Genomic DNA, 13,673 nt, shown 5'->3' on the forward strand with positions numbered 1-13,673 from the left:
GTTATAAATGGCATCTCTTTAAAACTGAATTTTCTTATTGTTTTAAATATTTGTTTTTCGTCTTGATTGCTCTAGTAAATGCAGTTCTAAATTTTGATATCTCTTGCTGTGCAGTAAGTTTGTTAAAAAAAAAAAAACACGATTATTAAAGCCAAAGTGTTTTTAGATTACAAAACACAAAAGGAGAAAATTAGTTTCCCACAGAAGTAGTCATTTTGAGGTACTTCTTTTTGATTGTCCTTTTCAATAACTGTGCTCATTGCATCTGGAAAATGAGAGATCACATATTATAACCTCGTTTTAAGGTATTTTTTAAAATGGAAAATAGAGTCTGCCATGCGGCCTTTAGTTTATCTTCACCGTTATGTTTTTCCTGCCACTTGAGGCACTCGGCGTAGAGCTGAGCTTGTGGGCTCCCAGTTTCAGAGGCGGGAGCTAGTCCCCGCTGGCCGGTGTCGGCTGGCGTCAGGTGTGACAAGCTGGGACCTCGATCCCCGTGGAAGCCCCTGGGCCCTGGCAGTGGGCCACTCGGCCCCTCCCTCAGCTCCCACAGGTTCCTCCTGGAGCTGCACACCTGCCCAGGGCCCGGCTCGGGGGGAACTGCCTGTGGGGGAACCAGGTGACGGAAGCAAGGGGCTTTAGGAAAAGTCTAGAAGCGCTGGTCTCAGGGAGAAGCAGGGAGAGTCAGGTTCTGGTTTGCGGCATTGCAGGGGTTAGACTTGGACGCACCGCAGCTGATCCATGCCGGTGCTGGCTGGGCCCGTTACGACGTACATTTGCCCTAAACCATCATGTGTAAATCTAGGAAGACTACCAGGCGTGAGGCGCGGGGCGGCAGGGTAAGCGTGTGTTTGTACACTTTATGAGATGCTGCCAAGCCCTTTCCCCAGGTGGCCGTGCCGGCTCACCATATGTGAGAGGCCCAGTTCCTCCAGGTCCGTGTCATACGTGGGATTGCCAATCTGTTTAATTTTCACTGTTTTAAAAAACAGCTGTGTGGTGGCATCTTATGGGGTTACAATTTGCATTTCCCTGTTGACTGCGGACATTGAGCATCTTTTCATCTCCTGATTTGTCAGGCTCAGATCTTCTTTGGTGAAATGTCTGTTCCGTTTTTTTGCTCACTGTTTAATTGCTTTTGAAACCTTTAGCCTGCCTGTTCCCTGGCCTCCTCTCGGCCTTCCGAGTCAGACTCCTGGGGTGGACCCTGGAAGTCCCTGCTGGCAGGAAGCACAGACGGAGGCGGAGGCTGTGGATGGAGGCAGGGTCTCTGTAGGACCTCCTGAGGTGACGTCCCCAGGGACCTGGGACCCGGGGCACGGCTGCCTCCCTGCCTGCGCCCTGCCCTTCCGCCTTGACCCGTCTGATCAGGCCTTCTGTCTGTGGGTTTCCTCTGTCTGCTCGGCGCAGGGCAGCTGGGCACGAGCACTCATCACGTGACGCTGTCTGGGGTCCTCCCTTCCTCACCCGTGACCTCAGGCGTCTGCTTCCTCTGGGCCTTCCAGAGATGGAGCCTTGTCGGAGACGCCCCGCCCCACTTTGGTTCACACTTTGATCCTCTTGGTGCTTATTGTCTGATTTTTCCTCGTGGATGAGGTCTCACTCTGCCTGCACGTCACCTCCCCAGGAGCAGGGCCGGCGCCCGAGTGCCTGGAGCCTCACGGGACTTGGGAGATTTTGTTGAAGTGAGTCGTTAATCACTAAAGCTGAAGCTCCAATACTTTGGTCACCTGATGCAAAGAACTGACTCATTTGAAAAGACCCTGATGCTGGGAAAGATTGAAGGCGGGAGGAGAGGGGACAACAGAGGATGAGATGGTTGGATGGCATCACTGACTTGATGGACATGAGTTTGAGTAAACTCTGGGAGTTGGTGATGGAGAGGGAGGCCTGGCGTGCTGCGGTCCATGGGGTCGCAAAGACTCAGACACGACTGAGCGACTGAACTGAACTGAACTGAGTAATCTTTTTATCCAACGTTGTTATTTGAAAGTAAAGTTCATAACTTTTTGGCCCTTGCTCTTTTGATCTTCTATTTGTGGAAGTAACCTCAGCCTCTTACTTGGAAAATGCGAACTCTTACCCGAGGCCCTCTGGCTCGTGGGCTGGTGCAGGGAGCTCAGGGAAGGAGCTTCCTTCAGATCTCAGAGCTGGGCCTTGTCACGAGATAAGGTCATCAACTTGCGAGTCCCTTCTCCTCCGTAATTATTATATTACCTGCCCTCTGGCTTTCTGCTTCTTAGAGCAGTTTCACGAATTAGGGAAATAGGATGCTTTTTCCAGTTAGCCACGGAGAAGTGACGTCTTGTCACATTTAATCAGACGGAGGACAAAGAACGTGCAGGCCTTCAGGACCCCATTATCCACGCATGGTCCTTCTGCTTGGGGTGATGAGTTCTCTGTGGCCCGAAGCATGGTCGTTTTCTGGGAGGCATGTATCCGTGGAGCACAGATGTGTTCATCCTCGACTTGTCCGCTGACTGTGAGCTTTCTGCAGACAGGCTTCCTGACTGGAGTGTCTGTGTGGAGGGGCATGGGCCCAGCTGGCGTCCGGGGCTGAGGCGGCCAGGGAGAAGCCCGCTTCCCGAGGAGCAGGCATTGGCTGTGTCCCGAGGGTCTGGCCTAGACTGAAGAGGGTTGGGGCATTTGCACAGGGGCGCTACCTCCGTGCCCGGGGGTCTCCTCCTGGCCTGCTCTGCTCACCATTCCCCCACCTCCTCGAGCTTGCCAGCACCCCCTCCTGCCCTGGCTGACCCTACGGCGCCCACATGATTCCCACGGTCTGCTCGCGTCTCTGTCCCCTTGGATGCAGCTCTCGAGGGGGGCAGCCCCCACTTTTGTCTTTGTACTGCTGGTGCCTGATGCACACTGGGGTCTCAGACCGGCGTGTCTGAGCATCTTGCTGGGATTCTGGCCACGGCCGAGGCCCTGGCTGTCTCTTCTCATGCTGCAGGCTGTCACGGCCAGGGCCCGGGTCTTTCTTCTCCTGTGTCCCCCCGGCCCCTCCAGTGGGGCTGGCTCGTGGTAAACAGCTGACAGGTGCTGGTGGGCTGCATGCATTAAACACGCGCTCCTCCTGGGGTGGGCGTTCTGGAGGGTCCTTCCATGGGAGACGCGGTGCTGGTCGGGTCTCAGGCTGGGGAGCTGTGGACGTTAAGTGCTCCTGAGCCTGCGTCTTCGTAGTTATTGCTCTCTCCATGCCGTCTCATAATTCATCTTTGTTTTACCCTTTGGAGGTGGGGGGGGGATTGCATTTGTAAGAGCCTGTTATTTAGTCGCTCAGTTGTGACCCCAACTCTTTGTGACCCCACGGGCTGTTGCCCACCAGGCTCCTCCATCCATGGGATTTCCCAGGCAAGAATACTGGAGTGGGTTGCCATTTCTTTCTCCAGGGGATCTTCCTGATCTAGGAATTGAACTCATTGTCTTCTGCGTTGCCAGGTAGATTCTTTACCACTGAGCCACCTGAGAAACCTCTTTGTGAGAGCCTGAGAGATATGTATTCATTATATAATCAGTTCATTAAACTCTTCTGGTATATATTTCAAGGATCTAATCCATAGATCTTTCCCTTTTTTCCCTTTCTGGCTTTATGGTAAAACAAATCAGAGCAGAAAGGTTTCCATAACATACCTGTCCAATGTAAAGAAAAAATTAAAAATTACTTCCACATGTTCACTGTCATGAAAGCTGAGTGATAAAGAATTGATGTCTTTGAACTGTGGTGTTGGAGAAGACTCTTGAGAGTCCCTTGGACTGCAAGGAGATCCAACCAGTCCATCCTTAAGGAGATCAGTCCTGGGTGTTCATTGGAAGGACTGATGCTAAAGTTGAAACTCCAATACTTTGGCCACCTGATGCGAAGAACTGACTCATTTGAAAAGACCCTGATGCTGGGAAAGATTGAAGGCAGGAGGAAAAGGGGACGACAGAGGATGAGATGTTTGGATGGCATCAGCGACGCAATGGACATGAGTTTGAGCAGGCTTCGGGAGTTGGTGGATAGGGAGGCCTGGCGTGCTGTGGTCCATGGGGTCACCAAGAGTCGGACAGGACTGAAGTGAACTGTCCACTGTGAAGCTGATGAGACAGCCAGGCTGGCATCGTTGAGGTCACTTCTCTGTCCCTCCCCAGACTTGTCTGTGTCCCCCAACAAGGAGCTCTTCCCTGGATTTTTGGTAAATCATTCTCTTGCTCTTCTCTAGGTTTGTGGCGTGGGTTTGTGTGTGTTTCATCTGTTTTCACTCTTTATTCTTGGTGGGGTTGTGCTCAGCGTGCCCCTTGTCAGCACTCTATTCCAGGGCTCCGGTGCTCAGCCCCAGCCCCTGCACCCACCGCGTGGCTCATCTTCACTGCTGCATAGTCTTGCCTGTGTCTCCTGTGGTTTATTGATCCAGCCCAGGGTGAAGAAGCACCTGGCTGGTGTTCGTTCTGGTGCTTTCTCTCTCAAATACGTCACACGACTTACTAAATCTCTTTATAGATGTATTTTTAGGAAGTGGCATCTTTTTGCATTTTAGTAGCATTGTCTAATTTCTTAATGACAGTATATAGAAATGCAGTTGACCTTTGTAAGTTAATTTTATATCTGGCAAACAGTAATCTTTTATCAATTCTAATGTTCTGTGTGTAGGTGTATTTGAGTTTTTAAAGAAGTTAATCATATGGCTTATGAATCATGATAGCTTCATGTTTTCTTTCTGTTCTGTATATCCATGCTTGGTTTTTTTTTTCCTCCGCTGGCCAAGATTTCCACTGCAGTATTGAATATTAGTGTTGAAGGCAGGCACACCCTGGTGTCATTCCAGTTTTGAAGAAGCCTGCGCCGTTGACTTGGGGTGTTTGCTCCCGGTTTTGTAGATGGCTCGTGTTAAGGCTGGAGCCTTGCTTTGCTCAGGGTTTTAAAGTCCTTAGTGGCTGCTGAGGTTTTACCGCCTCCTTTCCCACTTGTCGTCTGAGGTGAGAATAGGTCTTTGCTCCTTTATTCTGTTGATACAGTGGATTTTATCAGGCGACTTCCGAGTAGGAAGGAGAGTGTGCGTTCCTGAAGTAAACCCAAATTGGCCAGGACGGATGTTTCACTGCCTCACAGGATTAAGAGTGTCAGCATCTCACGTGCTGAACCGCCCAAGGGGGAAGGCTGGCCGCGCTCTAAAGGGACAGACGCTCTGACCGCGTCCGACTCCTCGGCTGCGCTCCGGCACGCAGCTCCATCTGCCGTGCCGAGCGTGCGGTCTGACGACGGTGACAGCGTGATGTGTCGTCTGAAGGTGTTGTTTCTTTTCTGTACTTCAGTTCTGAGCCTGATGAAACGTGTGTGCTTTGCCAGCCCGTCAAGTGACTTGAGCACAGAACGTGGGACGGAAATCCCCACATCTCAAGGAGGTGAGGGTGGAGTAATTCACCACCCAGCGTGGTGCGGCAGCGGCTTCAGAGCGCGGTATTATTAACTGGATTGTAAACCTGCATTCGGTGCATATATTATGTGATGGATGGCTGCCGATTAATCTACGTTTTAGATTTGTTATGGACTCTTATTTTTGTCTCATTCATCAGATGTTGTAATTCGTTTGGGGGGAGCGTCCCCTCAGTCGTGGTGTGAGCACCTGTGTTATAAATATCTCCTCTTTCTGAGCCCACATGGCTCCTGGATTTCAGGAGATATAAATCCCACAGGTCTTCTCAACACAATCGTATATTTTGTTATTATTCTCACAGAAATCATCTCCACGGCGCTTGATACGCTGGGAAGTCATGTTGCCGATGCATATGGTTGAATTATGATGCTTTCGCATTTTCGAAATCAGATTTTTTTTTCCCCCAAGTAATCATGAGCACAGCAACGTTTTCAATTTCAATATATTAAATTTTTTAGAATGCAGAACATCTCAGCTCTCCAAGTGCATGGCGTGTCGGCACCCTGGTCCTGCCGTGGAGGCGCGTGAAGGTGGTAATATGTTTGCAGAGTCAGGACAGAAGGAGCTTCCCCACGGGGCCCTCTCGAGCTGCTCCCCGGGGCCCTCTGTGGAGGAACGCTGGGCTTTCAGGGAAAACCTGGCCTGTGCTCAGGTTCCGGAGGCTGGGAATGCCCGGTGCCTTCTCACGTTTTCAGTGCAAGTGGTGCTGGTGGTAAGAGTAGCAAGTGTTTTCATGATTGTTGACGAGGGTCAGTTGGTCTGTAGAGAAGGTACTTGGGGAAGAGTTTGAAGTCTGAACTGCGTTTAATGAATTCCTCCTCTCTAACGAAGGTAGACCTCAGGGAATGTCAACAGACCTTTAATAGCAAATATTACCCAGTAAATATTCATCGCTAGGGCCATCTTGTATCATTCCGTGTTCTCATTAAACACGTGCACACACGGAGGGCACGCTTCCTTCACTGGCAAACAGCACTGCTGCTCACGCCCACAGTGCACCGGCTTAGGCGCGAGCTCGCGTCCCGTGTCCGCCCTTCCACGTCTGCTCTTTCCTAAGCTGTCCCGCGTCTACTGACGGCCTCGTGCAAGTCGAGTGCACTGTCCTCACCCTTCCTGTGACAGCTCTTAGTGAAATGCCTGGGTTTTGACACACAGAGCCGTGGGGACTGTGGCCCCTGCAGAAATGCCCGTGGCTGCCTGCTGGGCACGCGATGACCTTGCTGGGCTCCGTTGGCGCGTGTGTGAGCCTGGGGCCCTGATGCCACTGGAGAATCAGCCTGTGGGGCGCTGACTTTGTCCCCGTCACAGGTGGACTCAGGGAGGGTGGCCAGGGGCAGGGCCGTCTGTGGGGACGCTGGACTGTGCAGGGGACACTGAGCTGCTGAGGCCACCTGGTTCCCGCCCCGGGACACCTCTCCTTTCTGGCCTTTAGGCACCTTGTGGGAAGCCGGCCCCATACCCCAGGCTGGCTGGCCCTCGCCCTGGGGCCCCTGTGGCCCCAGAGCTGCCCCCATGAGCCACTGTCCACTGGACCTGGGATGCCAAGCTGACTGTGAGGTGCCCCTTGGAGTGGGGGGCAGGGCTCTCGCTGCTCTGTGGATCCTGCATGCCCCAGCCCAGCCGGCACTCTCCCTCAGCCCCCCTCAGCTGCAGGCAGGTCAGGACTCAGGGCTCCCCTCTGACCTTCCGGATTCTCGCTCCCCGCCATCACCAGGCACGCTGTCTGTGTGGACACCTTCCCTGCTTCATTACACTCAGTGCAGCTTCCCTGGGAGTCCAGACGAGGCTGATCTGTCCATCAGCTTCTGTCCGCCCTCAGCCAGATGCTGCTTCATGTTGTGGGCAGTGGGTGGTCCCACAGTGGGGCTGGAGGGAGTGCGGGGACCAGGGCATGCGCCCGCAAGGGCAGGTGGGGGACCTGGGACCGCGGGTGGCTTGGTTGGGGTGGATCCAGCTGTGGACCCCTGGTGTCCCCAGCGTGCAGGACAGTTACTGCCAAGAGAGAGGCTGCAGGACGTTTAAGTAAGTGGTTCACCTTTCCTTTCTGTCTCCCTCTTCCGCTCTGAGATGTGTAAACCATGGGAGTCTTTCTTATTCTCTAAATTAATAGCTGTTGTTATAGGGAAATAATATGCAAGACGATGAGAGGCCGTGGGTGCGGCCTCCCGGCTCTGATTACCTGGGGAGGTAGGGGTGCTGCCTGGATAGGTGTCAGGTCAAGGGCACGCGAGCACCAGAGCCACTGGGGATGTTGTTTATGGCGTGGAAGCTGGCGAGGGCTCCGGGCAGCTGTCGGGCCTGTGTGGAGTTGGGGCAGGCGGGCCTGGAGTCAGGGCTTCGAGGAGGACGTGCACACCCGTCCCCTCCACCAGGCACGCTGGTGCTGAGGGGCAGACCCGCGGGCTTTGCCTGGCTCCTCGGCAGGTTCTGTCCACGCCCCTGCTCGACTGGTGGCCGGGAAGGAGGGAGACCTGTGCAGGGCGAGACAGAAGGTCCCCCATGCCGGGGGCTAGGCCGTCTTGCCAAGACTGTGGGCCCTGATTCTCAGCCACGCATGGCTCCGTCTGCCTCTGTTCGCTTTGGAAGGCTCCTCTCTCCTACTGCCGTCCGAGCGGCTTGTCATAAGCATCACAGCCCGTCACCTCCTCGCTGGTCTCTGTCCACCAGATGCCTCTGGAGCCGATCCCCGCTCCCAGTCTGTCTCCCATCATGGACTCGGAGGGAGGGGCCTTGAGGTCCCGGCTAGTGGGCCTTGCAGGTCTGGAGCATCACCGCTTGATGGAGAAGCAGGATTCGGACGGTGGTCCAGCGACCAGGAGGTGCCTCCAGGTGTTGTCGGTCCAGAGGGACCCGGGACGGGAAGGCCCAGGGACACTGCCGGCCGGGGCCTCACGAGCAGGAAGCCGTCGGCCCTCCCCAGCGGGTGGGGAGGGGGCAGATGGCGGCCCAGCCACCCAGCGGTGTGGCTTGAGCTGGACGCCAGGGCTGGGGACCAGCACGGAGGAGGTGGCAGCCTGGTGGGCCCAGTGCAGCTGGGCTTTGGGAGCTGGCGGCAGAGGGTCAGAGCCAGGGCAGCCAGGGCGCGGTGTTGGGGGCGGGGGCCTGGAGCCAGGAGCCTGGAGCCTGGAGCCGGGGAGGCCGTGAAGCCGCGTGTGCGTGCGTGTGCGCATGCGTGTGCGTGGGTGACGACGCGGTGGGGCCCTGGTGAGACGCCTCCTGAATGCAGGTGGAGGATGGTGGGGGGCGTGAGGAGGGGAGGCAGGATGGACTGGGTGTGAGTGGCGAGGAGAGAGGAGCTGAGACGGCGCCAGGGTGGCGGGTCCTCGGACGGCGGCGGGAGCCGGGCTGACGGGGACGCCTGCATCCAAGGGCCGGGAGCGTCCTGCGGTTTAAGGGGGCGTCTGTTGCGTCATTGTGTGTGGAGTCTAAGAAGTGACGCAGATGAATCCATACATAAAAAAGAAACATCAGACGTGGGACACAGACCTATGGGGACCGAAGGGGGTAGTTAAGGGAGTGATGCGTGAGGAGTGTGCGGTTAAGAGGTGCAGACTCCTGCATGTCAAATAGGTGAGCAACAAGGATTTACTGTTCAGCAGTCGACTGTGTGCAGCATTTTGTAATAAACTGTAATAGGAAATAACCTGAAAAAAATCTATTAAAAAATCGACCACGTTCAGAGACACGAAGGATAAATCGGTGTTTGCCAGAGGAGGCTGGGACGTGAAATGGGTGAAGGGCGTCAGAATAGAATAGACAAGCGGCAGGGCTGTCGCGCGCAGCCCGGCGACCACAGTGGACGACATTTACCACCTCTCTGAACGTCGTTAAGAAAATCAGCCTTGGAAGTCCTCGTCACAAGAAAAGAAGTCCTACGGCTGTGTGTGGTGGTGGGTGTTAACCAGACTTACTGCGCCGGTCACCTCGGAATATAGGATTTACAGATATTCAGTCGTTATGCTGACAGCTGGAGCGAATATGCTGTTACCTGTCAGTTGTGAAAAAGCATCTGGTGAGGGACGCTTAGGGCGTCGGCCATCCCCTCCCTCCCACCTGTCCCTCTGCCCATTCATGCCCATTCACGTGGGCAACCAGCTGCTGACCTCCCCCTGCCCACCTGCCCACCCGTCCATTCCTCTGTCTGCCCCCCCCGCTTCCTGAACTGCCAGGCCAGGTGCCGCTGCGCCTGCTGGCCGAGTCCAGGGCGGCCACACGCAGCGGTTACCCGCGGGGCTGGGAGGCCAGAGAGTGAGTGTCTCTTGTAGGAGCCAGCTTGTGTGGTGGGACTGAGCCCAGGGCTCCAGGACGTTCTTCCATGCTGCTTGTGAGTCTATTAAAAAAAATCAAGATAACTGGAATTTAAAACAGTTGTATTTTATATTAGAGACTGAAAAGTATCGGTAACGTGTGTCCTAAGGATGCACACACTTAAAAAGTTTCTGATGTGTTTGCTTTCTGCTCCACCAGTGTTCACTTTTCTTTCAGATTTTTGAAAGGATACTGTTCATATGGGCCATACGTCATCCTGCCAGCGGATATGTTCAGGGGATAAATGACCTTGTCACTCCCTTCTTTGTAGTCTTCATCTGTGAGTACATAGGTAAGATCACAGCATGCACGGTGCTTTCTTCTCACAGACATTAAACGTGGACTTCAGTGGCCTGACCATGTTGCTCTGCATAATTACACCCGTGCTGAAAATTGCTGTTAATTTTAATGTTATTAATGACAGCCATTAGTAATATTGGAGAACAATAGTTTTATCACTGATGCCCGCTTTGAAAAAGTCCTTAAATCCACATGCTCAACCACTGAAGACATTGAGATGTGTTTATTATTATTAATATCTTCTTTTAAATAATAAATGAGGAGAAATGTAATATATTCGAGGAGCGTGGTTTTGTGTTAATGGCCACAGAGCACTGGCTTTAATGATTTGGATTTAAATGGCTAAGGTTAAGGTGATAGGCTATTAGTTGGATGTTTTGCTTATAAGCTAAAAACCGAATCCTCTTTAATTGCATTTCTGCAGCATTTATCACTGGTTTGCCTTTGATATACTAGTAGCATTTAATTTTATGGGAATATTAATTACATGCAAAATAATTGGTTTAATGGGCTTTAGGTTGGGTTATACTGTCTCTGAGTATTGCATATTTTTTCTTCCGTTTATGTTGCAGCAGGTAGCCAACTGTAGCGTAACTTTGCCTGGTTTATGTTTCAAGTTTAAAAACCGTTCTGATGATATGTGTGTGAGATCTACTTTTTAATTCATCTGTGGACAGAAATGAAACACCACAGGACGGGTTTACTCTTGAGCGGTAGCGTTTTGTTTAAAACTGGTGTTACTTTGTCTTCACGTGAACCTTCCTGCCTTGGTGTTTGTCATTGTGGTTATTTTTTAGGTTGTGTTTTAGCCATCTCAGTGTTAGGTCCACTTCGGATTCTCGTGTTGCTGTGATCTGAAGAGTGAGGTTGACTTGAGACCAGATGGTCCCCTGACGGCACCCGCTTCTCATCCATTTTGTGGTCCATTTTGTGGCCACCCCTCTCCCATCGCTTGGAGTCTCATGGGAGCCTCTCCGTTGCTAAGCAACCAGTGATCCCGGGCTGCTCCCCCATCATCTGTTCAGCAGGGAGAGGCCGCTCCGAGCCTGCCTGCCTCTCTGTTTCTCACTTCCTCGTTTGACAGATAATGAAAGTGTTCTTAATGATCCTAGAACAGTAGGAGCTCTGTCAGTAGACTTCAGAGCTGTTAATTGAAAGAAGAAGTTCAACTGAGATGTGATTAGAGAATTGATATTCCATGTTAAATAGACCATTTAATTAATGTGGTAAATAAGTTTGTCCTAACGAGTCTGGCACCGATGTAGGTTGTAAGACCCAAGCGATCCTTGGTGCGTTGGTCTGCATCATCAGCAGGCTGGGATGAAGGCACATGACCGCGATGTGAATTGTCCAGAAGAGAGGAAAGCTGGAGAGAACACTTTGTGTTCAAGTGTTGCCTTCAGGTAAACTCAGAGACTCTTCATGCCGTGAGCACACACAGTCGTGCGCACACACACATATGCACACACACAGGCGCACGCACAGGCCCCCTGGGGCTGCCAGCAGTCAGGTCTCTTCCGGCTCCTCACCCTGCTGTCCCGCTGTTGAAGGACACACGCAGGTGCAGTAGCGCCAGCCCCCGCCTCTGCAAGCATGTGTGGAACAAATCCTCAGCTCCTTGGAAGAAAAGCTACGACCAATCTAGACAGCATGTTAAAAAGCAGAGACCTTACTTTGCCAGCAAAGGTTTGATTAGACAGGCAAAGCTATGGTTTTTCCAGTAGTCATGTATGGATGTGAGAGTTGGACTGTGAAGAAAGCTGAGCGCAGAAGAATGGATGCTTTTAGAACTGTGGTGTTGAAGACTCTTGAAAGTCCTTTGGACTGCAGGGAGATCCAACCATTCTGTCCTAAAGGAGATCAGTCCTGAATATCCATTGGAAGGACTGATGCTGAAGCTGAAACTTAGTACTTTGGCCATCTGATGGGAAGAACTGACTTACTAGAAAGGACCCTGATGCTGGGAGAGACTGAAGGCTGGAGGAGAAGGGGACGACAGAGAAATGAGATGGTTGGATGGCATCACTGACTCCATGGACATGAGTTTGAGTAAACTCTGGGAGTTGGTGATGCACAGGGAGGCCTGGCGTGCTGCAGTCCATGGGGTCGCAAACAGTCGGACACGACTGAGCGACTGAACTGAACTAAACTTTGGGATGGAGCCCCTGGTCACGGTTGGGCCCTGGAGGTGTCTGTCACCCCCGAGGGGTGTCTGAGGACGAGAGTCAGGAGAGCTCTGGGGACCTTGGTGGCGGGGGTGGGTGTGCGGGTGGTCCAGATCCAGAGGCTGGAGAAGGCCGCTGAAGCCAGCGGGGGGAAGCCCGAGTGGCTTGTCGCTCCGGGAAGGTGTCACGTGCTGGGAGAAGACAGTGGAGGAGGGCTCAGTGCAGGGGAGCTGGCCGCTTCTCGGGGCTGTGGGCTGGGCAGCAGGGCTGGGTCCCGTGCTTTCCTCTCCAGGCTCCACTGAGCCCAGGGGTCCCGAAGTCTGGGTTTGGCTGGGGGGAAGGAGGCCTCTGTGGCCTTACGCAGCCGCGTTTTGCTCTGTCCTCTGTGGGGGCCAGATGCTGCTCTCCTGACACCCCTCGGAGGAGTCTGTGCCTCTGCACTCCCACCAGGCCAGCCTGGGGACGGGGCGCAGGCCCATGGCAGTGCCGGGTGGGAACAGCTGTCTGCGGGGAGTTCCTCTGAGTCTTCGCTGTGTGTTTTATTTATGTAGTTCAGAACATGTTACATAGAAAATTCTGTTTCGCGCCTTTTCCCGTTTAACCTTAGAACACGAGCTTGTCCCTGTAACATTAGCTTGTTCCTGTATTATTAAGAGATCTTGGTAAAGATCGTTTCCACCTCCTGCACAGAATGTTCTGTTGAGATAATGTAGCATAATTCATGAAACCCTTCTAGTGTTGTTGGAGTTTTTAAGTTCTTTTCCCCCTAGGCATGGTGCAGTTTTTAAGTATTTTTCAAACAGGGGCTGTCATATTCATTTTAGCAGTGTTAAATCCTATTTAAGATTAAGAACCATTATTCCGTCACCTTGAATCCCACAATTTAAGTAGAGAGGTATATTTTCGTTGAACTAAGTGGTTTCAGCAGAGCAAAACACGAAGCAGCATTCCCACAACCCCACGCCTTTGTCCTGCGTGCTCCTTAAATTTAGAAGCTGCCCTGACCAGCTTGTGTGGACTCGCTGTGGACCAAGTCCTCAGGGTGCCTGGGAGTGGGTCGGCACGTAGGAGGAGCGTTTCACAGCTGATTCTCATCACCAGCATGTGTAAGCTCTGATGGGTTTGATATGGCATTTTCTGGTAAAATAAATCACTCTTGAAAGCTAATACGGAAAGTGGCTGAAATGACAGTCTGTTTCCTTAGGAACATTATGGATACTTTTTTACTGGTGTTGTTGTTTCTCAGTCACTAAGTCACGTGTGACCCTTTGTGACCCCACGGACTGTAGCACACCAGGCTTCCCTCTCCTTCACTGGAGTTTGCTCAGATCCATGTCCTTTGAGTCAGTGATGCTTGTCTAACCGTCTCATCCACTGCTGCCCACTTCTCCTCCTGCCTTCAGTCTTTCCCAGCATCAGGGTCTTTTCCAATGAATTGGCTCTTCGCATCAGGTGGCCAAAGTATTGGAGCTTCAGCTTCAGT

At 52.6% G+C, this 13,673-nt stretch overlaps 1 protein-coding gene across 2 annotated transcripts in view; it reads left to right on the top strand.

The window, feature by feature from the left end:
• The window catches only part of TBC1D22A (TBC1 domain family member 22A), a 256,637-nt gene that overhangs the window by 105,292 nt on the left and 137,672 nt on the right, over positions 1–13,673 (top strand). For both annotated transcript variants that reach the window (XM_005207532.5, NM_001076520.1), the window contains 1 exon segment: positions 9,903–10,017. In XM_005207532.5, coding sequence (XP_005207589.1) covers positions 9,903–10,017 — 115 coding nt within the window.

The sequence above is a fragment of the Bos taurus genome, chromosome 5 (assembly GCF_002263795.3).
Source record: "Bos taurus isolate L1 Dominette 01449 registration number 42190680 breed Hereford chromosome 5, ARS-UCD2.0, whole genome shotgun sequence".
NCBI lineage: Eukaryota > Metazoa > Chordata > Mammalia > Artiodactyla > Bovidae > Bos > Bos taurus.